The sequence below is a fragment of the Piliocolobus tephrosceles genome, unplaced genomic scaffold (assembly GCF_002776525.5).
Source record: "Piliocolobus tephrosceles isolate RC106 unplaced genomic scaffold, ASM277652v3 unscaffolded_29986, whole genome shotgun sequence".
Classification (NCBI taxonomy): Eukaryota; Metazoa; Chordata; class Mammalia; order Primates; family Cercopithecidae; genus Piliocolobus; species Piliocolobus tephrosceles.
In genome coordinates, this window is record NW_022313182.1 from 1,176 (window position 1) to 24,177 (window position 23,002).

Here is a 23,002-nt window from a genome sequence, read left to right on the forward strand (position 1 = left end):
CCGTCTAAAAAAAAAAAAAAAAAAAAGAGTATATGGCAGAAAGACACTGGGCCGGGGGCCGGGAGCAGTGGCTCACGCCTGTAATCCCAGCACTTTGGGAGGCCAAGGAAGGTGGATCGCCTGAGGTTGGGAGTTCAAGACCAGCCTGACCAACATGGAGAAACCCTGTCTCTATAGAGACTCTGCTAAAAATAGAAACTCTGCTAAAATTAGCCAGGCTTGGTGGTGCACGCCTGTAATCCCAGCTACTCGGGAGGCTGAGGCAGGAGAATCACTTGAACCTGGGAGGTGGAGGTTGCAGTGAGCCGAAATCGTGCCATTGCACTCCAGCATGGGCAATAAAAGCAAAACTCCGTCTCAAAAAATAAAAATAAAAAAGATGCTGGGCCAGAAACCAGGAGCCTGAGCTCCAGTCCTGGCTCTGGTCTTTCTGTGACCCTGGGGAAGGCATTTAAACTCTCTGGGCTTCAGTCTCCTCACCTGTCACATGGCAGCCCTCCCTTCCTCCCTAGGTTGCTATGGAGATAAAAGACACATTAGGGAGATGAGCTGCATCAATGGCGTGGGGAAACTGAAATGCTGTTGAGGCTGCTGGCAGCTGCCGTGCCTCCCTCACCTCTTGGATCTGCTTGTCCAAGCCCCCAATATCACTGTATTGCTCCGTGGGCCTCTCGTCCACCTCCATGGCCTTCACCCGCGAGTCGTACTCTGTGGGCAGCGTCTCCAGGATCAGATAGGAGTCTTTGTTCACACCCTAAGGACACAGCACAGGGCCTTCAGATTTGGCCCAGCTCAAGAGCTACCCAATTGACTGGTGACAGGTGTCTGTAGAGGGGAAGACACTGGACTGGGCAATACAAGAATCAAACAGCAAGTAGATAGGATCCCAGACTCTCTTGAGTTGTTCTGCCAAGATTCAGAGCCAACAGTGACCTGGGGCGGGCGCAGGGGCTCAGCTAGTCACCAGAAAAGCACTGCCTGGGCTCAGGCCCCACTCACCACCAGGTCTCCTGGCTTTAGCTTTTCAGCATCCACCAACCCAATCACAGGAAGGAAGTATGTCTGTGAATAAGTTACAGGGGCAGTCTCAGTTAGTGTCCTCAGGGAAGGCTCCCTAGTCCTGTCCCACATCTGCTCCTCACCCTCCTCCAGTCTCTTATTGCTGAGCCATGCTCACCTGTCGTGTAGAGGTTTTGATCACAGCACACTTGCCCTTCCTCTGGGAGTCCAGGTCAATATTGGCACCATCCTCCTCTTGGTCATTAGGATCAACATCTAGGAGCTGGGAAGGAAAAAAACTCAGCCCCTTGAACTCCCCAAGGCCCAGTGCTTCCTAAGTCAGTTCCTAATCTCTGCAGGGCTGGCCATCCCTACCTCCCTCCTCCAACAGCCCTGAGCCCAGCAAAGGTGGGTGCCCCTGCTAAGCCAAGGGATTGATCTCTGTGTCGGTGCTCCTCCTCTGCACAGGGCTCATCTACCCCAGAGGAGACATAACCAACAGAAAAGGAGACATGTGAGACTTCCAAGGCCTTTGCAGGACCCTGTCTCCCCATTAAAGTGCCCCAGGAGGTGTAGCTCTGACATGCAGTTTGGCCTCAAAACCTCCACCCCCTCTTTCCCTAGAGGCCCCACCCCAGGCTGTCCCCAATCCCCGCTGACTCCCTCTCTTCCCCTCCACATACACACACACCTCGATGACGTTGGAGACAAGGTACGGCAGGGTCTTGTTCACTTTGATTTTCTCACTGTTCTCTTTGATCTTGTCCTTCATGGCTTGGAGTTCATGGGTGACTCTCAACACTTCACTCTTCATGATCTGAGATGAGAAGGGGAGGAGGAGCAAATATAAGCCCTGGCACAGCTTATGCTAGAGCCCTGTAACTGGTGAGGTCCAGGGTGTCCAGGGGACCCCCCAACATCCATTCATCCAGTTCTGAGGCTCTCTGAAGGCAGAGTCTGACTGTGTCCACATCCCGTAGAAGTCGAAACAGGAGGCCAGTGTGGAAACCTCCTGGTGAAATAGTGGTAGTAGCAGGCCTCTGAGACAGGCAAATATAGGTTTTAGGTTCTCCCTGTTAGTAAGAACTGGGTGCTTTATCGCGGTACAAACGTCTCTGAGCCTCAGTTTACTCATCTGTAAAATAAGGATTTTACTAAAAGTAGGATGCTTGAGAGGATTATTCCCAGTTATCACTGGGAAAGGCAATCTGGTAACTTCTCATCTCAGCCCAGGTCTCCCACCATCCCCTGACTGTCTTCCTGTCCCTTTTAACGCTGTTTTCTTTCCTTTTTTCCTGGTCCGAAGTGGAAGCCTGAGCCCCATGTCTCCCCCAGGGTGCCGGAGAAGGAAGTAGGAGAGGCAACTCGGATCGCTGGGGCCTGTCTGTGGGGACTCCATCGCCCGCAGAGGAGCTGTGCGCCCACCTTGATCTCACTGTCCAGCAGCCGTGTGCGCTGGATGATCTCCTCCGTGGACATCTTGAGCACCTCCTCCCCAATTCCATCTTGCTGTAAAAAATTATTTGTTTATTTATATATTTACTTTTACTCAGGACAAGCATCCCTCGTTCTCCGAACCCACTCACAGCCTCAGTTTCCACGCCCATAAAGCCAGGATGAAGGAGTCAGGATCCCTGTCCACATCCCAAACGACCCCGTCCCCGAGACCGGGCCAGACCTTGACCCCCAGCCACCTCCTTCCCTCCTGTCAATGGTGTCTCCCTGCGGGCCCGGTTCCCGGACCGCCAGGTCGCCCGGTGCCCACCTCGGCCTCATCCCACACGGTCGCCATCTTCTCCTGCCGAGTCACTGGACTCTCGAGATTCGGCAGCAGATTCATTTCCTGGAGGAGCGGGCCGAAGATGGGACCAGGCGGGAGCCGCAATGGGAGATTAATACCGTCTTTCTTAAGGCCTTCTCTTGGCCAGTGGAGAACCTCCCCCCGCAAATCCCGACTCCTGACCGGACCAGCTCCGGCCGTGCTACCGAGCAACGAATCTGCTTCTCCGATTCCAAAGACCAACCCCTGGCCACAGGCCCCGCCCCCGCGGCCCGTAAAACGATCCCTCCCGCGTCCTATTTTTACCGGGCGCGAGAGGTGGGGCCGCTATTGGCCGACACGCGCGTTGGGGGCGGGGCCTAGGTGTAAAACCGGAAAGAGAGCGAGAGAGAGAGCGAGAGGAGACGGCTGGGATCCGCGAGGGCCTTTGGGAAATGTAGTTTTTAATCTGGCCAGTGACAGATGCTTGCGGAGGGACGCATTCAAACTCAGACCATGACCCCGCTAGGAATAAGGGGATTTACACAATGACACTGCCTCCCAATTCATAAACGACATATGCCAGCCGTGTGCAAAGGACCAAAAAGGCAAGCCACCTCAGACTGCATTTTTACAATTATTTAAGTACAAGCTGGTCACCCGGATTTACGGGAGGGAATCATTAACCAGCTTTAAGGAGAAATCGCTGCTGCTTCTAACGTCAGAGCAGGCTTCACGGAATTGTCCACGTGGGAAGAACTCAATTGACCATCAGCCTCTACGATTAAAAATATTATGACTAGGGCCGGGCGCGGTGGCTCACGCCTGTAATCCCAGCACTTTGGGAGGGCGTAGGCGGGCGGATCATGAGGTTAGGAGATCGAGACCATCCTGGCTAACACTGTGAAATCCCGTCTCTACTAAAAATACAAAAAATTAGTAGGGCGTGGTGGCGGGCGCCCGTAGTCCCATACTTGGGCCTGAGGCAGGAGAATGGCGTGAACCCGGGAGGCGGAGCTTGCAGTGAGTGGAGATCGCGCCGCTGCACTCCAGCCTGGGCGACAGAGCCAGACACCGACTCAAAAAAAAACAACAACAACTTATGACTCGTGTCTGCAATTGTTTTCTCTGCCCATAGTTAGTAATCTCAGTGAGCAGAGCGGGTCTCCGGATCATGGGAGACTCATTCGTTGTACCCTTGTCAAGACTATTTTTAATGATCCCTGTTTATCCTTTGAGGTGAGCCCCAGAGCCCTTTTAAAGGGAACTTCGTGTAAGCGACATAGCTGTATTTCAAGTCAAACCATCACAAACACCCTCTTAACTTCGATGAAAATCTGTGCAGTCATTTTCTTTTTTTGTTTGTTTGTTTTTTGTTTTTTGAGACGGAGTCTGGCTCTGTTCCCCAAGCTGGAGTGCAATGGCGCGATCTCTGCTTACCGCAACCTCTGCCTCCCAGGTTCAATGGATTCTCCTGCCTCAGCCTCCCAAGTAGCTGGGATTACAGGAGCCCACCACCATGCCCGGCTAATTTTTGTATTTTCAGTAGAGACAAGGTTTCACCATGTTGACCAGGCTGGTCTCAAACTCCTGGGCGTAAGTGATCTTCCTGCCTCAGCTTCCCAACGTGTTGGGATTACAGGCATGAGCCACTACACCTAGCCTTTGCAGTGGTTTTTTCTGGAACACGGTTGAAAGCAGATTTTTTTTCTTTAAATAACAACATGTACAGCTGCTCACTCAGGCTGACAAAGCGTCTCCTCAAGTAACAGTGTTTTATTCTACTCTCTCAACAAGCTTGCCTTGTGGACAGATTGAATTACCATTCTTAACTTTAAATAAGCATAGGGAGGCTCAGAGAGGTTAAGTGACTTCTGGAGGTCATTCAGTGAGTCACTGTCAGCACTAGGACTGCTGACCCCAAATTCTCACTTTGAGTTGCCTGACAGAAGCCAAGAAACCCAGAGGGGAAAGAGACTGTCCGGTCTGTGCTGGCCCCATCACGCCTGGGTCAGTTGGGTCCCATTCTGGGGCCTGCTTTTGGAGATCCTGACAAATAGGAATATGTTTAGAAAGCTTCCAGTCTGGGCCTAGGAGCGATGCTGAAGGGGTGGCCTGCCCCTCCACACCTGTGGGACTTTCTCATTAGGTGGAACGAGAGACTTGAGAAAAGAAATGAGACACAGAGACAAAGTATAGAGAAAGAAAAAGTGGGCCCAGGGGACCGGCGCTCAGCATACAGAGGACCCACACCGGCACCGGTCTCTGAGTTCCCTTAGTATTTATTGATAATTATCTTTACCATCTTAGAAAAAGGGAAGTAGCAGGATAATAGGATCATCATAGGGAGAAGGTCAGCAGTAAGACATATGAATAAAGATCTCTGTGACATAAGTTTAAGGAAAAGTGCTGTGCCTTGATATACATATGCAAACATCTTCATAAACCTTTTTAGTGCATAAAGAGCAGCATTGCACTAGCAAGTCCCACCTTTCGCCCTAAGGCAGTTTTCTCCTTTCTCAGTAAACAGAACATACAATCGGGTTTTACACCGAGATGTTCCATTGCCCAGGGACGGGCAGGAGACAGATGCTTTTCTCTATCTCAACTGCCAAGAGGCCTTATTTCCTCTTACACTAGTCCTCCTCAGCACAGACCCTTCACGGGTGTCAGGCTGGGGGACGATCAGGTCTTTCTCTTTCCACGAGGCCATATTTCAGACTATCACATGGGGAGAAACCTTGGACAATACCTAGCTTTCCTAGGCAGAGGTCCCTGCGACCTTTGGCAGTGTACGTGTCCCTGGGTACTTGAGATTAAGAGAAAGGTGATGACTTTTAACGAGCAAGTTGCCTTCAGGCACTTGTTTAACAAAGCACACCCTGCACAGCCCAAAATCCATTAAACCTTGAGTCACCACAGCACATGTCTGTTGCAAGGACAGGTTGGGGGGTAGGGTCACGGATTAACAACATCTCAAATACAGAACAAAATGGAATCTCTTATGTCTACTTCTTTCTATATAGACACAGTAACAGGCTCATCTCTCTTTCTTTTCCCCACAGATGCAGACATTTTCCCCTTAACCAACTTTCAGGTAGGCGCCTCTGAGCCCTCTTTTTTTGACTAGGCCTTGTGGGCTATTAGTTCATCCCTGCCATCAGCCTGTCTAACCCCGTTTTCACAAAAATCCTGCTAGTCAGTTTAACAGAATCCCCCCACCCCTGATACCTCATCCCTCTTGATATGCGATCCCCATTTATCCTTCACCTTTGAAGTATAAGTCCTTGGCCTGCTTTTTTTTTTTTTTTTTTTTTTTTTTATTGTCTGGCTCTGTCACCCAGGCAGGAGTTCAGTGGTGCGATCTTGGCTCACTGCAGCCCCCGCCTCCTGGATTCAAGTGATTCTCCTGCCTCAGCCTCCCAAGTAGCAGAGATTACAGACACCCACCACCACACCCAGCTAATTTTTGTATTTTTAGTAGAGACGGGGTTTCACCATGTTGGCCAGGATGGTCTCAATCTCCTGACCTCATGATCCTCTCGCCTCCGCCTCCCAAAGTGCTGGGATTACAGGCGTGAGCCACCACACCCGGCTGTCCTTGGCCTGCTTTTTAGCAAGAATCCTATTAGGCCATTTTAGCAAGAATCCCCCTACTCTTGATACTTCCTCTTAGTAATTTTCAATCCACTGACCCCTTCACTTTGCTTTCATTATAAATTCCCAGCTGTGTTTGCTGTATTCAGATTTGAGCTCAGTTCTATACTGCAATCTTTTTCCTAATCCCCAAAGCCAGTGCTGGACCACAACCTGGTGGAATGTTAAAGAGAAGGATTGACCCACCTGGATTTTAGGACTGTTCTAGGCTGAACGTCTCATTCTTTTTTTTTTTTTTTTGAGACAGAGTCTTGCTCTGTCACCCAAGCTGGAGTGCAGTGGCGTAATCTCAGCTCACTGCAACCTCTACCTCTTGGGTTCAAGTGATTCTCCTGTCTCAGCCTCCCAAGTAGCTGGGACTATAGGCATCCGCCACCATACCTGGCTAATTTTTGTATTTTTAGTAGAGATGGTGTTTCTTTTTTTTTTTTTTTTTCTTTTTTGAGACGGAGTCTCGCTCTGTCCCCCAGGCTGGAGTGCAGTGGCTGGATCTCAGCTCACTGCAAGCTCTGCCTCCCGGGTTCACGCCATTCTCCTGCCTCAGCCTCCCGGAGTAGCTGGGACTATAGGCGCCCACCACCTCGCCCGGCTAGTTTTTGTATTTTTTTAGTAGAGACGGGGTTTCACCGGGTTAGCCAGGATAGTCTCAATCTTCTGACCTCATGATCCGCCCGTCTCAGCCTCCCAAAGTGCTGGGATTACAGGCTTGAGCCACCGCGCCCGGCCTAGATGGTGTTTCACCATATTGGTCAGGCTGGTCACGAACTCCTGACTTCAGGTGATCAGCCCGTCTCAGCCTCCCAAAGTGCCGGGATTACAGGCGTGAGCCACTGCACCCGGCTCTGAACATCTCCCTCTTTGATCCTGGCTAGAATGACAGGGATTGATTATCTTGGGAGCCCAGGAGTAGGAATGTCTTGGGGAGATGGGAGAAAAAGGAGAATCGTTTATGAAGTTTCACTCTGCTCAAAAAGATCAAGGAAGTACCATGCGGTCAGTCCCAGCAAGGAGCTGGGAATCTGGGTCAGAGCATGCCCTCAGGGAGAAAAAGGTTGACTGAATTAGGGGCCTCTGGTCCATCTGGGCCTCTAGAGAGAAGAGGTCTAGGCCAGGCCTAGAACAGATGTTTCTGTCTTGGCATCAAGCTGGGGTGAGAGCCACCAGGCCAAAACCCTGGAGTCATTCTTTGTTTTTGTTTGTTTTGAGACAGAGTCTCAGTCTGTCACCCAGGCTGGAGTGCAGTGGTGTGATCACAGCCCACTGCAGTCACCACTTCCCAGGCTCAGGTGACTCTCCCACCTCAGCCTCCCAAGTAGCTGGGACTACAGATGCACACCACCACACCCAGCTAATTGTTGTGGGTTTGATTTGTTTTGTTTTGTTCTTGAGACAGTTTCACTCTTGTTGCCCAGGCTGGAATGCAGTGGTGCGATCTTGGCTCACTGCAACCTCCACCTGCCGGGTTCAAGGAATTCTCCTGCCTCAGGCTCCCAAGTAGCTGGGATTATAGACATGCGCCATCACGCCCAGCTAATTTTGTATTTTTAGTAGAGATGGGGTTTCTCTGTGTTGGTCAGGCTGGTCTTGAACTCCTAACCTCAGGTGATCCACCCACCTTGGCCTCATAAAGTGCTGGGATTACAGGTGTGAGCCACCACGCCCAGCCGTTTTTGTGTTTTTTGTAGGGATGGAGTTTCACCATGTTGCCCAGGCTGGTCGCAAAATCCTGGGCTCAAGCGATCCATCAACCTCTGCCTCCCAAAGTCCTGAGATGATGGGCGTGAGCAACTGCACCTGGAGTTACTCTTGACTTCTCTCTCCCCTCACTGATGCAGGGCAAGCAAGCCCCAAAATTGGTGCTCAGCCCAGGAGGGTTCTTGGCTTCACCAAGGAAGGAATTCAAGGTGAGCTGGTGGGGTTAGGCAGCAACTTTTATTGAAGAGGTAGGGTACAGCAGTAGCAGAGGGGCCACCCCACAGGCAGCGTAACTACCGTAGCAGTGTTGCACTCATATTTACACTTACTTTTAACTGTATGCAAATTAAGGGACATATAATGCAGACATTTCTAGAAAAAGGGTGGTAACTTCCAGGTCATTGAATTGTTGCCATGGAAAGGGGTGGTAACTTTCAGGTGTTGCTGTTGCCATGGCAATGGCAAACTGACACGGCACACTGGTGGGCGTGTCTTCTGGAGAGGTGTCTGCCCCATCCCTGTTTTAGCTCAATTTGGTCCAGTGTCATGGAAAGGGGTGGTAACTTTCAGGTGTTGCTGTTGCCATGGCAATGGCAAACTGACACGGCACACTGGTGGGCGTGTCTTCTGGAGAGGTGTCTCTGCCCCATCCCTGTTTTAGCTCAATTTGGTCCAGTGTCTGAGTCCTGCCTCTGGAGTCAAATCTCACCTCCTACCTCAACAGCAAATCCAATCCACCTGGAAATCCCATTGAGTCTACCTTAAACAAATATACAGAATTCAGATATAGCAAGATCTGAATCAAAATAATCAACTGGAGGGTGTGGAGCTTAGTGGGGCTTTTGGGGGTAAACAAGATTGTCCATGTGCGGAAATGCATAGTTAAGGCTGAGACTGGAAATTCATTGGTTTCTCTCCTTTTGTATCTATTTGAAAATTTCCAAAACAAAAGATATACCTCCTCCTAATCCCCTTGAGTAGGACCATTTCTCACTCCCTCCAATGCCTATCACCCTGGTTCAAGTCACCATCATCTCAGACCTAGCTTATTATTACTATTATTTGTTGTTGCTGTTGCTTTTGAGATGGTCTCACTCTGTTGCCCAGGCCGGAGTGCAGTGGTACTGTCTTGGCTCACTGCAACCTCTGCCTGCCAGGTTCAAGCGATTCACTTGCCTCAGCCTCCCGAGTAGCTGGGATTACAGGCGCACGCCACCATGCCTGGCTAATTTTTGTATTTTTGGTAAAGATGGGGTTTCACCATGTTGGCCAGGCTGGTCTTGAACTCCTGACCTCAAGCAGTCTGCACGCCTCAGCCTCCCAAAGTGCTGGGATTACAGGCATGAGCCACCGCACCTGGCTACCCCTAGATTATTGCAGGGCCTTTCCACTGGTCTCCTGGATTCTACCCTAACCATCCTGTGCTGGTTAATTTTGACTGGGCCACGGGGTGCCCAAGTGTTTGGTTCAACATTATTCTGGGTCTTTTTGTCAGGCTGTTTTTAGACAAGATTGACATTTAAATAAGGAGCCTGAGGAAAGCAGTTTGCCCTCTCTAATGTGGGCGGGCCAAATCCTGTCAGTTGCAGGCCTGAGTTGAACAGAAAGGCTGACTCAGAGGGAATTCTTCCTGCCAGATTCCCTTCCGACAGGCACAAAGGTCTTTTCTGCCTTTGGAGTTGAACTGAAACATTATTCTTCACGGGGCTTGAGCCTGACAGCCTTCAGAGGAGAACTACCCCATCGGCTCTCCTGGTTCTCAGACCTTCTGAATCAGACTAGAACAAAACCACCAAGTCCCCTCAGTCTCCAGAACTCACCCTGCAGATCTAGGGACTTGCCAGACTCCATAATCACATGAGTCAAGTCCTTATACTACATCTCTTTATATAGCAGGTTGGTGCAGAAGTGATTGCAGTTTTTGCCATTAAAAGTACAAGCAGCCAGGTGCGGTGGCTCACGCCTGTAATCCCGGCACTTTGGGAGGCCGAGGCAAGTGGATCGCCTGAGGTCAGAGACCAGTTTGAGACCAGGCTGACCAACATGGAGTAACTCCATCTCTACTAAAAATACAAAAAATTTAGGCGGGCATTGGTCGTGGGCGCCTGTAATCCCAGATACTCCGGTGGCTGAGTATTACGCCTGTAATCTCAGCACTTTGGGAGGCCGAGGTGAACAGATTACTTGAAGTCAGGAATTCAAGACCAGCCTGGCCAACATGGCCTCGTCTCTACTAAAAATACAAAAATCAGTGGCGTGTGCCTGTAGTCTCAGTTACCTCGGAGGCTGAGGCAAGATAATTGCTTGAACCTGGGAGTCAGAGGATGCAGTGAGCTGAGATCGGGCCACTGCACTCCAGCCTGGGCAACATGGCAAGACTCTGTCTCAAAAAAAAAAAAAAAAATCAAAATAACTTCCAGATTTCATGACACTTCACCTCTAAATATTTCAGCTCATGTCTCCTAAAAACAAAGACATTCTCATACATAGCTACGATACATTGGTAGTATAACACACAGTCGGCCAGGGGCGGTGGCTCAGGCCTGTAGTCCCAGCATTTTGGGAGGCCAAGGCAGGCAGATCACTTGAGGTTGGTATTTGAGACCAGTCTGGCCAACATGGAGAAACCCTGTCTACTAAAAATACAAAAATCAGCCGGGCATGGTGGCACATGCCTGTAATCCCAGCTACTCAGGAGGCTGAGGCAGGAGAATCACTTGAGCCCTGGAGGTAAAGGTAGCAGCGAGCCGAGATTGCACCACTGCACTCCAGTCTGGGTGACAGAGGGAGACTGTCTCTCAAAAAAAAAATTAATGAATAAATAAATTATATATATATATATGTGTGTGTGTGTGCGTGTTTGTGTGTGTATGTATACATATATATATATAGTCATATACCCAGGGAATTTAATATTGATGCAATAATATCCAATATATAGTCCATATAAAAATGTCTTAAATTATTCCCTAAACATCCCTTACAGCCTTTGGAAAAAAAAAAAAAAAATCCAGGCCGGGCGCAGTGGCTCATGCCTGTAATCCCAGCACTTTGGGAGGCTGAGGTGGGTGGATCACGAGGTCAGGAGATCAAGACCATCCCGGCTAACACGTTGAAACCCCGTCTCTACTAAAAATACAAAAAAAAAAAAAAAAAAAATTAGCCGGACGTGGTGGCAGGCGCCTGTAGTCCCAGCTACTCAGGAGGCTGAGGCAGGAGAATGGTGTGAACCCGGGAGGCGGAGCTTGCAGTGAGCCTAGATTGTGCCACTGCACTCCAGCCTGGTCGACAGAGCGGGACTCTGATTCAAAAAAAAAAAATCCAGTATCATTGGCCGGGTGCGGTGGCTCACGCCTGTAATCCCAGCACTTTAGGAGGCCAAGGTGGGTGGATCACCTGAGGTCACGAGTTCGAGAGCAGCCCGGCCAACATGGTGACACCTCACCTCTACTAAAAATACACAAAGTTAGCTGGGCATGGTGGTGGGCGCCTGTAATCCCAGCTACTGGGGAGGCTGAGGCAGGAGTATTGCTTGAACCCGGGAGGTGGAGGTTGCAGTGAGCTAAGATCATGCCACTGTACTCCAGCCTGGGCGACAGAGTGAGACTACATCTCAAAAATAAAATAAAATAAAATATTTTTTAAAATTTAAAAATACAGTATCAAGGGTCACATGATCCATTTAGTTGCCACATCTCTTTAATCTCCTTTATTCTAGAACAGTCTCCCAATCATTTTGGTCTTTCATGGCCTTGGCATTTTTGAAACATTCAGGCCAGCTGTCTTGTGTCACATCTGTTCACATAGCAACCAGAGGAATTCTTGTAACACCAAGTCAGATCATGTCACTACTCTGCTCAAAATCCTCAGCAGGTGCCCGACTCGCCAGAGCAGGAGCCAGAGTCCTTTTCAACGCCTTCGTGTGTTCACACCACACTCTCCTTCCGGCCTCCACTTCTCCTCCTTCCCTCTTGCTCACTTACAGTTCTCCCTCCTGCTCCTGAGCACATCAGGCAAACTCCTGTCTTAGGATTCTGTTCTCTAAGAGAATGCTCTTTCCAGGAAATCTGCTCAGTTCAGTCTCTCACCTCCTTCAAGGTTTCACTCACATGCCACCTTCTCAATGAGGCCCAGCTTTTTTTTTTTTTTTTTTTTTTTTTGACGAGGTCTCTCTCTGTGGCCCAGGCTGGAGTGCAGTGGTGCCATTTCAGCTCATTGCAGTCTCTGCCTCCTGGGCTCAAGTGATCCTCCCACCTCAGCCTCGCAAGTAGTTGGGATTACAGATGTGCACTATCACACCCAGCTAATTTTTGTATTTTTAGTAGAGACGGGGTTTCACCGTGTTGCCCAGGCTGGTCTCAAACTCCTGACCTCAAGTGATTTGCCTGCCTCCACCTCCCAAAGTACTGGAGTTACAGGCAGGAGCCACCACATCCAGCCTATCAGTGCCTTTATAGCAAGAGGAAGACAGAGGGAGGGAGGGAAAGAGTCGGGGTGGGGAGACAGATCACCTGAGGTCAGGTGTTCGAGACCAGCCTGGCCAGCATGGCCAAATCCTGTCTCTACTAAAAATACAAAAATTAGCTGGGTGTGGTGACATGTGCCTGTAATCCCAGCATTTTGGGAGGCTAGGGCAGACGGATCACTTGAGTCCAGGACTTCATGACCAGCCTGACCATCATGGTGAAACCCTGTCTCTACTAAAAATACAAAAATGAGCCGGGACTGGTGGCACATACTTGTAATCCTGGCTACTCGGGAGGCTGAGGCAGTGAGCCAAGATCACGCCACTGCACTCCAGCCTGGGAAACAGAGTGAGACTCTGTCTCAAAAATAAATAAATACATAAAATAAAAAGAGAGAGAGAGAGAAAGCTGGATCTTGCTGTCACCACAGGAGCACAGGGGGAAAGTCATGTAAGAACACAGAGAGAAGGGCAAGTCAGGAAGAGAGGCTTCTTGAATTTTCTGGCACCTCGATCTTGGATTTCCAGTCTCCAGAACTATAAGTTTTAGTTGTTTAAGCTACTCATCCTAAGGTGCCTTGTTATGGCAGCCTGAGCTGAGACAATCATTGTTACTCATTATCAGTGGCCGCTGGGAGCCCATCCAAGCTGGCTCCTGTGTCCTTTGACTTTTCCTCACCATTCTTTCAACTTCCCTTGCTTTCTGGCACAAAATAGCTGTGGCTCATCTCATACTCTCCATGACCCAGCCCTGGAATCAGGCCCTTAACCAAAGAGCCTTGGTTCCTTATAGTGAAACGCGGTGTTTAGAAGCCAAGCCCTGGGTGCTGGGTGAGCTCATTGCTGTTGGCATATCACTGCGCCCAGGCTAGTGGACACACATGCATTTATAACTATATTTATTTCTAGGTCTACCTGTATATTTTGAAGTCCATGAGTTCACACTGATTCCTACAATTCCCATTCAACACCACAGGGCCCACTCTGGTTCTCTCCCTTTCCATATTTGTAATTCTCTCCTTCAATAGTGAGAAAGCACCCAGGCACAGTGGCTCACATCTGTAATCCTAGCACTTTGGGAGGCTGAGGCAGGCGGATCATGAGTTCAGGAGATCAAGACCATCCTGGCTAACACAGTGAAACCCTGTCTCTACTAAAAATGCCAAAAATTAGCCGGCATGGTGGTGGGCGCCTGTAGTCCCAGCTACTCAGGAGGCTGAGGCAGGAGAATCGCTTTAACCCAGGAGGCAGAGGTTGCAGTGAGCCGAGATGGAGGCATTGCACTCCAGCCTGGGTGACAAAGCGAGACACCATAAAAAAAAAAAAAGTGAGAAAGCTGCCTTCCACTGTCCTTAATCTATTTTTTTTTTTTTTTTTTTTTTTTTTGGAGATGGAGTCTCACTCTTGTTGCCCAGGCTGGAGTGTAGTGGTGTGATCTCAGCTCATTGCAACCTCCACCTCCTGGGCTCAAGGGATTCATTCTCCTGCCTCAGCCTCCCAAGTAGCTAGGATTACAAGTGTGCACCACCATGCCCAGCTAATTTTTTTCTTTTTTGAGACAGAGTCTTGCTCTGTCACCCAGGCTGGAGTACAGTGGTGCTATCTCGGCTCACTGCAAGCTCCACTTCCCAGGTTCACATCATTCTCCTGCCTCAGCCTCCCCAGTAGCTGGGACTACAGGTGCCTGCCACCACGCCCAGCTAACTTATTTGTATTTTCAGTAGAGATGGGGTTTCACCATGTTGGCTAGGCTGTTCTCGAACTCCTGACCTCAAGTGATCCACCTGCCTCAGCCTCCCAGGGTGCTGGGATTATAGACTGTGAGCCACTGCACACAACCTACTTACTTGTTGGATCTACTCCCTCTGTGTACCCAGTGTTCCACGGCCACTCCCTTCCACACACAGAACCCTCTTCACTCCATCCTGGACCTAATGCCCCCTGCCAGGATGCCCCAAATCACGTGCATGGCCTATTCACTCTACTCAAGCTCTGATGCCTCACACAAACCTTCACCAATTTGGATGCCTCCTTGCCCTGGTGAGGTCCCAATGGCCCACATCAGGCTGCCCCTCCTTGGGCTTGGTCTCCGACACTTCAAAACAACCCAACCCCATGTGTGGATTCCATCCTCTCTCCACACAGGTTCTGACCTCTCACCCCAGGCCTTCCCCTGTGTGGACCATTCAGCCTGCTTAGACTCCAGTGCCTCACCCCAGGTCACCCCTCCACACAGATGCTTGTCTCGCTCTGTCCTACTTAATGGTTTTAAGACTGGTTTAGGGAAGGGGATGAACATGAGGAAGAGGGACCAGGCTCTATTATTTTCTTTTTTGAGATAGAGTCTCGCTCTGTTGCCCAGGCTGGAGTGCAATGGCACAATCTCGGCTCATCGCAACCGCCACCTCCGCGGATCAAGTGATTTTCCTGCTTCAGCCTCCCTAGCAGCTGGGATTACAGACACCTACCACCATGCCCAGCTAATGTTTCTATTTTTAGTAGAGATGGGGTTTCACCATGTTGGTCAGGCTGGTCTCGAACACCTGACCTCAGGTGATCCAACCCCCACCCTTGGCCTCCCAAAGTGCTGGGATTACAGGTGTGAGCCACTGCCCCTGACCTCTACTCTTACTTTTTCTGAGACAGAATATTGCTCCGTCCCCCAGGCTGAAGTGCAACCTCTGCCTCCCAGGTTCAAAAGATTCTCCTGCTTCATCCTCCCAAGTAGCTGGGACTACAGGTGTGTGCCACCATGCTGACTAATTTTTGTTTTTGTTTTTGTTTTTTTCTAGAGACAGGGTTTTGCAGTGTTGTCCAGGCTGGTCTTGAACTCCTGGGCTCAAGTGACCCACCCACCTCGGCCTCTCAAAGCGCTGGGATTACAATCAGGAGCCACTGCACACGACCAGGCTCTACTCTTTATTGTTCTAAAGAACTTATCACTTTATATGAGTCTGCTAGGACTGTCATATCAGGCAGGTGGGGCCTTTGGGAGGCAATTAGGTCATGAGGGTGGAGCCCTTATAAATGGGATTAGTGCCCTTATTAAGGGACTGCACCCAACATGGTGGTTCTCACCTGTAATCCCAGCACTTTGGGAGGCTGAGACAGGTGGATCTTTTGAGGTCAGGAGTTAGAGATCAGCCTGGCCAACTTGGTGAAACCCTATCTCTACTAAAAACACAAAAATTAGCCAGGCGTGTTGATGCGTGCCTGTAATCTCAGCTACTCGGGAGGCTGAGGCAGAAGAACTGCCTGAACCCAGGAGGCGGAGGTGGCAGTGAGCTGAGATCTCGCCACTGCACTCCAGCCTGAGTGACAGAGTGAGACCCTGTCTCAAAAAAAAAAAAAAAAAAAAGCAATGCAGAGAACTTGCTTGTCCCTTCCACCATGCAGGAACACAGCAAGAAGACTTCATTTGTGAACAAGAACGTGCACCCTCACCAGACACCCAATCTACAGGTGCCTTGATCTTGGACTTCCCAGCCTCCAGAACTGTGAGACATCAGTTCCTGTTGTTTACAAGCCACCCAGTCTGTTTCGTTACAACAGCCCAAATGGACTAAGGCTTCAAACACGGGAATGTGGGGGGACATGATTTGTCTATAGCAGCTTCCCACCAGGCTTTCCAAACTGCGTGTTTCCTGTTTATCATATACCCTCCCACCCCCCGCATGTCAGCTTCTCACTGCAGGGATCGCGTCTCTGTGGCATCCCAAGTTCCTGGAGGGGCGGCTGAAGGCCCTTGTAGCTACGTGCAGAGGAAACGCTTGCGTCTGAGGAAGCTCCCGTGGGGAGCCTCACTCCCACTCTCCCCACTCCTCAGACCTTGGGCATGGAAAGTCGGAATCCCTGGGACCAGGTACAGTTTATTTTTCTATGAAGAGCAAAGTACAAAGAGGCAGGGAGGGGAGCTGGGCCCAGGGGAGCAGCCGTGGGCAGGCCCCAAGGCCCCGGCTGTGGTGAGGACATGCTGGGAGCCGCCCCAGTAGTAAACGGGTCTCCAGTGCGCAGTGCAGAAGGAGCAGGAGCGGCGAGGAGGAAGCCCACACCTGCTGCCGGGAGTCACACAAAGCCAGGCTTCATGGATGAGCGGCGGCAGTTGGGACAGCTCCGGGTCCCGTTGTTTTGCAGGCACCTGGGGAGGCAAAGGGCCCTGTCCACTCCCGAGGCCTGTCCTTCCCTCCGGGCCCTGGGTCCTCTCTTCCTTCCTTGCCTGCCCTCTGCAGGGGCTGGGACACATCCTGGTGGCTGTTCAGCAGCAGTGGAAGGGAAGGGAATGGGGCAGGCTCCCACTGCACCCTGCTTGCCCCTCTCCTCTTCTGCCCCAGGGACCTCCAGGGCAGAGCATGGGCTGGGAGTTGAGAGGATGGGATGGAGCCATACCCAGGGCAGGTCTGGCCTGGATGTCTGACCTAATGACCTTTGAGGGGCCTCTCTGACTTCTCTTTGGGGATTATGATAAGAATGGCCACAGATCTCAGCTCACTGCAGCCTCTGCCTCCCGGGTTCAAGTGATTCTCCTGCCTCAGCCTCCTGGGTAGCTGGGATTACAGGCTCCCGCCACCATGCCTGGGTAATTTTTGTATTTTTAGTAGAGATGGGGTTTCACCATGTTGGCCAGGATGATCTTGAACTCCTGGGCTCAAGTGATCAGCCCACCTCGGCCTCCCAAAGTGTTGGCAAGACAGACATGAGCCAAAACGCCTGGCCAAGGTTAAGTGGTTGCTATTAGTAGTATTGCTGTGATTAGGCCAGCTGGGCCCTAGAGTGCCCCGAACAGACCCTGCCCACCCCTGTACACCCCCCGCAGGGGTCCCCACCTGAGGTGGAAGATGTGGGAGCAGGGCAGGGCCTGCAGCCGGCTGTTCTTCTCGCCTATGGACTCGCCACACAGGCCGCAGTAGAGCTCCGTCTCCTCCACACACTCGTGGAACCTCACGACATGCGCCCGCAGTTCCCGCTGCAGCCCTTTGCTGCGGTAAATGCTCTCGCTCAGACAGTGCAGCTTGAGCTGGCTCAGCTGGGGCCCGCAGGAGTGGAGAGTGGCAGTGGGGGATGAGAGCAAAGTCAGTGCAGGCAGGCTCCAGTCTCAGCCACTTCCCTGTCTTCCTGATGGACCTCGGAAAAACGTCCTGCCCTCTCTGGACCTTGCTTCCTTTCATGCAGAATGAGGGGGTGGGGGAGATCAGAGGTCTTCACCCCCCAGAACTGCCTGGAGACCCCATGGTTTTGAAAGATTTTATGACCAAACCTGGCGCACAGACTCCGTAATACTTTGCAGCGGGGCGCCGTGGCTCATGCCTGTAATCCCAGTGCTTTGGGAGGCCGAGGCAGGTGGATCACCTGAGGCCAGGAGTTTGAGACCAGCCTGGCCAACATGGCAAAACCCCATCTCTATTTAAAAATAAAAAAATTAGCTGGGGGTGGTGGCGGGCGCCTGTAATTCCTGCTACTCAGGAGCCTGAGGCAGGAGAATCACTTGAACCTGGGAGGCGGAGGTTGCAGTAAGCCGAGATCACATCACTACACTCCAGCCTGGGCTCTAAAAGTGAAACTCCATCTCAAAAAAATAATAATAATTAATTTGCTTTCCTGTTTTTATTAATTAAATATACACGCAATAGCTCATCAGCATTTCTGATCAGCCTGATACCCAGGTAAACCAGAGTAGCTATAATCCAACCAAATTTTGGCATTTTGGTTGAACTGTGCATAAGATCTCATAGAAATGCACATCCGGAAGGCTTTGAGAAGTGGTGAACCTGTTTTCAAGATTTTAAGGTTTGGATAAGATTATTACGATTTTTCTTTTTCCTTTCTTAGATGGAGTCTTGCTCTATCACCCAGGCTAGAGTGCAGTGGTACGATCTTGGCTCATGGCAACCTCCACCTCCCGGGTTCAAGTGATTCTCCTGCCTCAGCCTCCCAAGTAGCTGGGATTACAGGTGCCCACCACCACACCTGGCTAATTTTTGTATTTTTAGTAGAGATGGGGTTTCACCATGCTGGCCAGGCTGGTCTCGAACTCCTGACCTCAGGTGATCTGCTCACCTCAGCCTCCCAAAATGCAGGCATGAGCCACTGCACCCAGCCTTGGTTTTGGTTTTTAGGCCATGCTCATCTTCTCTGTATTATTCCAGTTTCAGAATATGGGCTGCCACAGCGAGCACTAGATACCATTATTAAATTTGGAACATGGGCTTTGTAGTTAAAACAGACAAGTTAGTAGGTGTGGGATCTTGGACGCCTCTTTGAGCCTCACTTTTTCTCATCTGTAAAATGGGGCTTCCTGTACCCACCTCACAGGGAGACAGTGAGGACTGGACCCACTACTCATAAGGACCCTGTGTGTGCTCAGTGCTCAGGGAGTGGAGGCCACTGTTAGGAGTTTTTGTTTGTTTGTTTTGAGGTAAGGTCTCACTCTGTCACCCAGGCTGGAGTGCAGTGGAGCAATCACAGCTCACTGCAGCCTTGCCCCCCTGGGGTCAAGCTCTCCTCCCACCTCAGCCTCCCGAGTAGTTGGGACTACAGGTGTGTGCCACCACACCTGGCTAATTTTTAAAAATTTTTTGTAGAGGCCGGGCATGGTGGCTCATGCCTGTAATCCCAGCACTTTGGGAGGCCGAGGCAAGTGGATCACCTGAGGTCAGGAGTTCAAGACCAGCCTAGCCAACACGGTGAATCCCCATCTCTACTTAAAAATACAAAAATTAGCTGGGTGTGGTGGCAGGTGCCTATAATCCCAGCTGCTCAGGAGGCTGAGGCAGGAGAATCACTTGAACCTGGGAGGCAGATGTTGCAGTAAGCTGGGATCGTGCTATTGCACTCCAGTCTGAGACAAGAGCGAAACTCCATCTCAAGAAAAAAATTTTTTTTTTTTTTGAGAGTGGGTCTCACTATGTAGCCCAGGCTGCTCTCAAACTTCTGGGCTCAAGTGATCCTCCCACCTCGGCCTCCCAAAATGCTAGGATTATAGATGTTAGCCACCGTGTCCAGTCCACTGTTAGGAGTTTTAATCAACATCAGGAAGCTTCTGAGGAATTCTGCTATCCTCCAAGCTATGAAACTCCTGCCCTGCCCTCAGAAGTGCTCTCTGTGTGGCAGAGAAAGAGCCAGGGTATGGGGTTGGCTGCAGGCAGCTCCCAGGATCAGGGAGTGCTCATAATGGGAACAGGCTCAGGAAGGCCTTTCCCCAGACCCAAGTCTCCCACTTGGGCCCTTGACCCCAGACCCAGGACACAGAATCAAGTCTGACCTTGTTCCCCACCTCCTCAGCCAGATCCTGGGCTCTCTCGATGGCGTCCAGAGCCTGGAAGGTGAGCATAGGCCAGGGCTGCGGGCAGAGCTGTCTGACAGGCCTTGCTCACAGGGAAGCACGGGATGGGGGACAGGCCTGGGGAGGGTGACATGGCAGCTGCCCTGTGTGTGAAGGCAGCAGGAAGGGCCTAGGGCATAGTCATAGGGGCTGTGTGGGCAAGTGACTTCCTGTCTCAGTTTACCCAGCAGCCTGGGTTCCAACCCCAGCTCCAGGCCTTTACTAGCTGTGGGTCCCAGGGCAAGCGATGGGCCTTCTCTGAGCCCGGAAAATGACCAGGAATGTCCTGGCCTCGTAGGATCAGGGTGAGGCTGACATCAGACGAAGTGGCTGAAAGAGCCGGCCGACCTACTGGCCCCAAGTGGGGAGCGCTGGGAGGGCTGAAGGGTGTGGGAAAGGCCCGACCTCACCTTGTCCAGTGCCTTCCTGGCCACCCAGCACTTGGCCACACCCAGCAGCGCCTGCACTTGCCCCAGGCGGTTTCCGATCTCGGTCATGATGCTCATGGCGGAGTCGTACCTGGGGAAGGCTGTCTGCAGAGCCAGGTGGGGGATGGAATCAGACTGCATCAGGCCTGTGCCCCTGTCCCCCGCCCCTAGCCCCTGCATCCCGGTGACCTCACCTCCAGGTCCCCACGGCTCCGGTGGATGTCAGCGAAGCAAAGTAGGCAGAGCGCCTGCAGTGGCCGGTCCCCATGCTGCAGTGCGATCTTCATAGACTCCTGCGAGGGAGGCCAGTGGCTCAGGCCTGCTCCTCTGCCACCACCACTGGAGTGCCCTCCCCTCAACGGGCCCCTCTGAAGGGACAGCCCAGGGAAGCAACATCCTCAGAGCCTAGCAAATCTATCACGGTGCTGAGGCCTCACGCACCAAACCACTGAAGTCACAGCACCCAGCAAGGTGGATGGAAAGTGAGGCTCATAGAGAAGTGACTTGATTGGGGTCACCCGGTAAGTGACAAAGCTGGGATGTGAACCCAGGTCAGTGGGACTCCAGAAACTGGCCCTCTGCCGTCTCTACCCTTCAAAGTACCCCATATAGGGTGTTGGGGACAGAAGGAAGCCCCCTGCCCTGCAGATGGATTGGAAGGGAGTGGGGTTTGGGATGAGACTAGGGGACAAATGTTTCCTTCAGGGGCTCAGCTGTAGAGAGGGTGGGCCAGGGGCAAGCCCTGGGGGGCCTCCAGGGGCTGATTTGGAAGAAGGAGGCCCTGCTGTCCCAGGCCCCAGTCCCTGGCCCACACCACCTCATCACCCCCCTGCCCCCTTCCCCGCTGCCCCACCTCGCAACACTCCATGGCACTGCCCAGGTGGCCCAGCAGGCGATAGGCCACGGCCATGTGGTACTGGCTCATGGCCCGGTACTTCAGGCTCCAGCCTTTGCCATAGTCGTTGACGAGCTCTGCGGCTTTGCAGGGGAAGAACAGGGCTTTCTCGTAGTCCTGCAGGGCACATGAGATGGAAGGAGGCAAACTGAGTGGCAGAGGCTGCCCCACGTTGAGGGCTCTTGGGCCAGGCTTCTTTAACAGCAGGTAGGGGCGGGGGGCCCAAGTGTCTACTCATTCATTGTGGCATCCAGGACAAGAATGGCCCAGGTAGAGGGAACACCCAGTGCAAAGCTGTGGGCTCCGTGGACTCAGGGATTCTCATCTGGTCTGTGATGAATCCCAAGAGCCTAGCACAGTTCTTGGTACTTGGTAGATACACAATAAATATTTGCTGAGTGAATGAATGAAAAGACAAGAAAATACAGTTGGCTTCTCTTTTCTCCCAATGCCAAACGGACTCCTCAGCCTCAGAGATGCACAGGGACGGGAGATACCAGGTCCCTCCACTAGAGCTTGCCTGCTGGCACCCAGAAGCAGATGTTCACTGAAGCTCAGTGGCAGACTGGCAGCACAACAGGCTTAAAGAATATCAGACAGATTCAGCCAGGTGATGCAACCATTGGCTTGTATTTTCTCCTCAAGCATCGAAATGCCTTTTCTACCTGCCCATGATCAGCTGATGATCTGGCCTCATTGCTCCAAGAGGAAAAGGAAGAAAATCAGGGAGAAGCTCCTTCCCCTCCTGTCCCCACCACATCTCCCACCTCCGCACCTCTGCTCCCACGCTCCCTGCTTCCTTTCCTGTCATTGTGGAGGATGGCTCCTGTTCCCATCAAATGCCAGCCCCCGATGAGCAGTCTCTGCATCGTCAGGTTCTCTCTTTCTACAGAATCTTTCCCATCCACGTGCAAACATGTCTGGCATTTCTCATCTCGTTTAAAAAATAAAAACTGGGCCAGGCACAGTGGCTTAGGCCTGGAATCCCAGCACTTTGGGAGGTCAAGATAGGAGGATCTCTTGAGCACAGAAGTTTAAGAATGGCCTGGGCAACTTAGCAAGACCCCGTCTCTACAAAAATAAAATCAGCTGTGCATGGTGGTGCATGCCTGGTAGTCCCAGCTACTCAAGAGGCTGAGGTGGGAGGATCACTTGAGCACAGGAGGTAAAGGCTACAGTGAGCTGAGATTGCACCACTGCACTCCAGCCTGGGTGACAGAGGTAGACTCTGTCTCACAAAAGAAAAAAAAAAAAAAAAGAAAAGAAAAGAAAAGGAAAGGAAAGGAAAGAACAAAGAAAACTAACCCACCTTCTCTTGACCTCATTTCCCTTCAGCTAAAGCTCCATTTCACTGTTCTTTTTCAAGGTAAATCTATTTGATCTTTCACTTAATATTTAACAAGCAGCTCCAAGTTAACACGGCCAAAAGAGAAGTGTCAATAACCCCAATAAAAACCTTTTCCTAATACGCCTTATTACGTACTTTTAAATCTGAAGCCATATAAATGTTTTACAGGTTAAAAAAATTAAATTGAATATGAAAAATATCTAAGCCGGGCGCGGTGGCTCAAGCCTGTAATCCCAGCACTTTGGGAGGCTGAGACGGGCGGATCACGAGGTCAGGAGATCGAGACCATCCTGGCTAACATGGTGAAACCCCGTCTCTACTAAAAAATACAAAAAACTAGCCGGGCAAGGTGGCGGGCGCCTGTAGTCCCAGCTACTGGGGAGGCTGAGGCAGGAGAATGGCATAAACCCGGGAGGCGGAGCTTGCAGTGAGCTGAGA

General features: G+C 51.2%; 2 protein-coding genes across 3 annotated transcripts in view; both read right to left on the reverse strand.

Moving 5' to 3' along the window:
• The window catches only part of LOC111544887 (26S proteasome regulatory subunit 6A), a 3,852-nt gene extending 825 nt beyond the window's left edge, over positions 1 to 3,027 (reverse strand). The window contains exons 1-6 of the mRNA XM_026451652.2: positions 2,765 to 3,027; positions 2,425 to 2,508; positions 1,691 to 1,816; positions 1,178 to 1,282; positions 1,000 to 1,062; positions 617 to 754 (exon numbers count right to left, since the gene is read on the reverse strand). Coding sequence (XP_026307437.1) covers positions 617 to 754; positions 1,000 to 1,062; positions 1,178 to 1,282; positions 1,691 to 1,816; positions 2,425 to 2,508; positions 2,765 to 2,839 — 591 coding nt within the window. The 5' untranslated portion in view covers positions 2,840 to 3,027. The remainder of the gene's footprint in view (positions 1 to 616; positions 755 to 999; positions 1,063 to 1,177; positions 1,283 to 1,690; positions 1,817 to 2,424; positions 2,509 to 2,764) is intronic.
• A 13,405-nt stretch (positions 3,028 to 16,432) lies between these two features.
• On the reverse strand, positions 16,433 to 21,861 carry LOC111544885 (43 kDa receptor-associated protein of the synapse). 2 transcript variants are annotated; one of them, XM_026451653.1, is made up of 6 exons: positions 21,175 to 21,861; positions 20,516 to 20,614; positions 20,304 to 20,426; positions 19,834 to 19,887; positions 17,399 to 17,598; positions 16,434 to 16,713 (listed from the first exon to the last, which is right to left on the reverse strand). In XM_026451653.1, exons 1-6 carry the CDS (start codon positions 21,244 to 21,246, stop codon positions 16,641 to 16,643), a joined length of 621 nt encoding a protein of 206 aa, XP_026307438.1. In that variant the 5' UTR covers positions 21,247 to 21,861; the 3' UTR covers positions 16,434 to 16,640. The 2 variants fall into 2 exon arrangements, with proteins under 2 accessions (XP_026307439.1, XP_026307438.1); XM_026451654.1 differs by lacking the exon at positions 19,834 to 19,887 and having other exon boundaries at positions 16,433 to 16,713.
• Between the last annotated feature and the right edge of the window lie 1,141 nt (positions 21,862 to 23,002).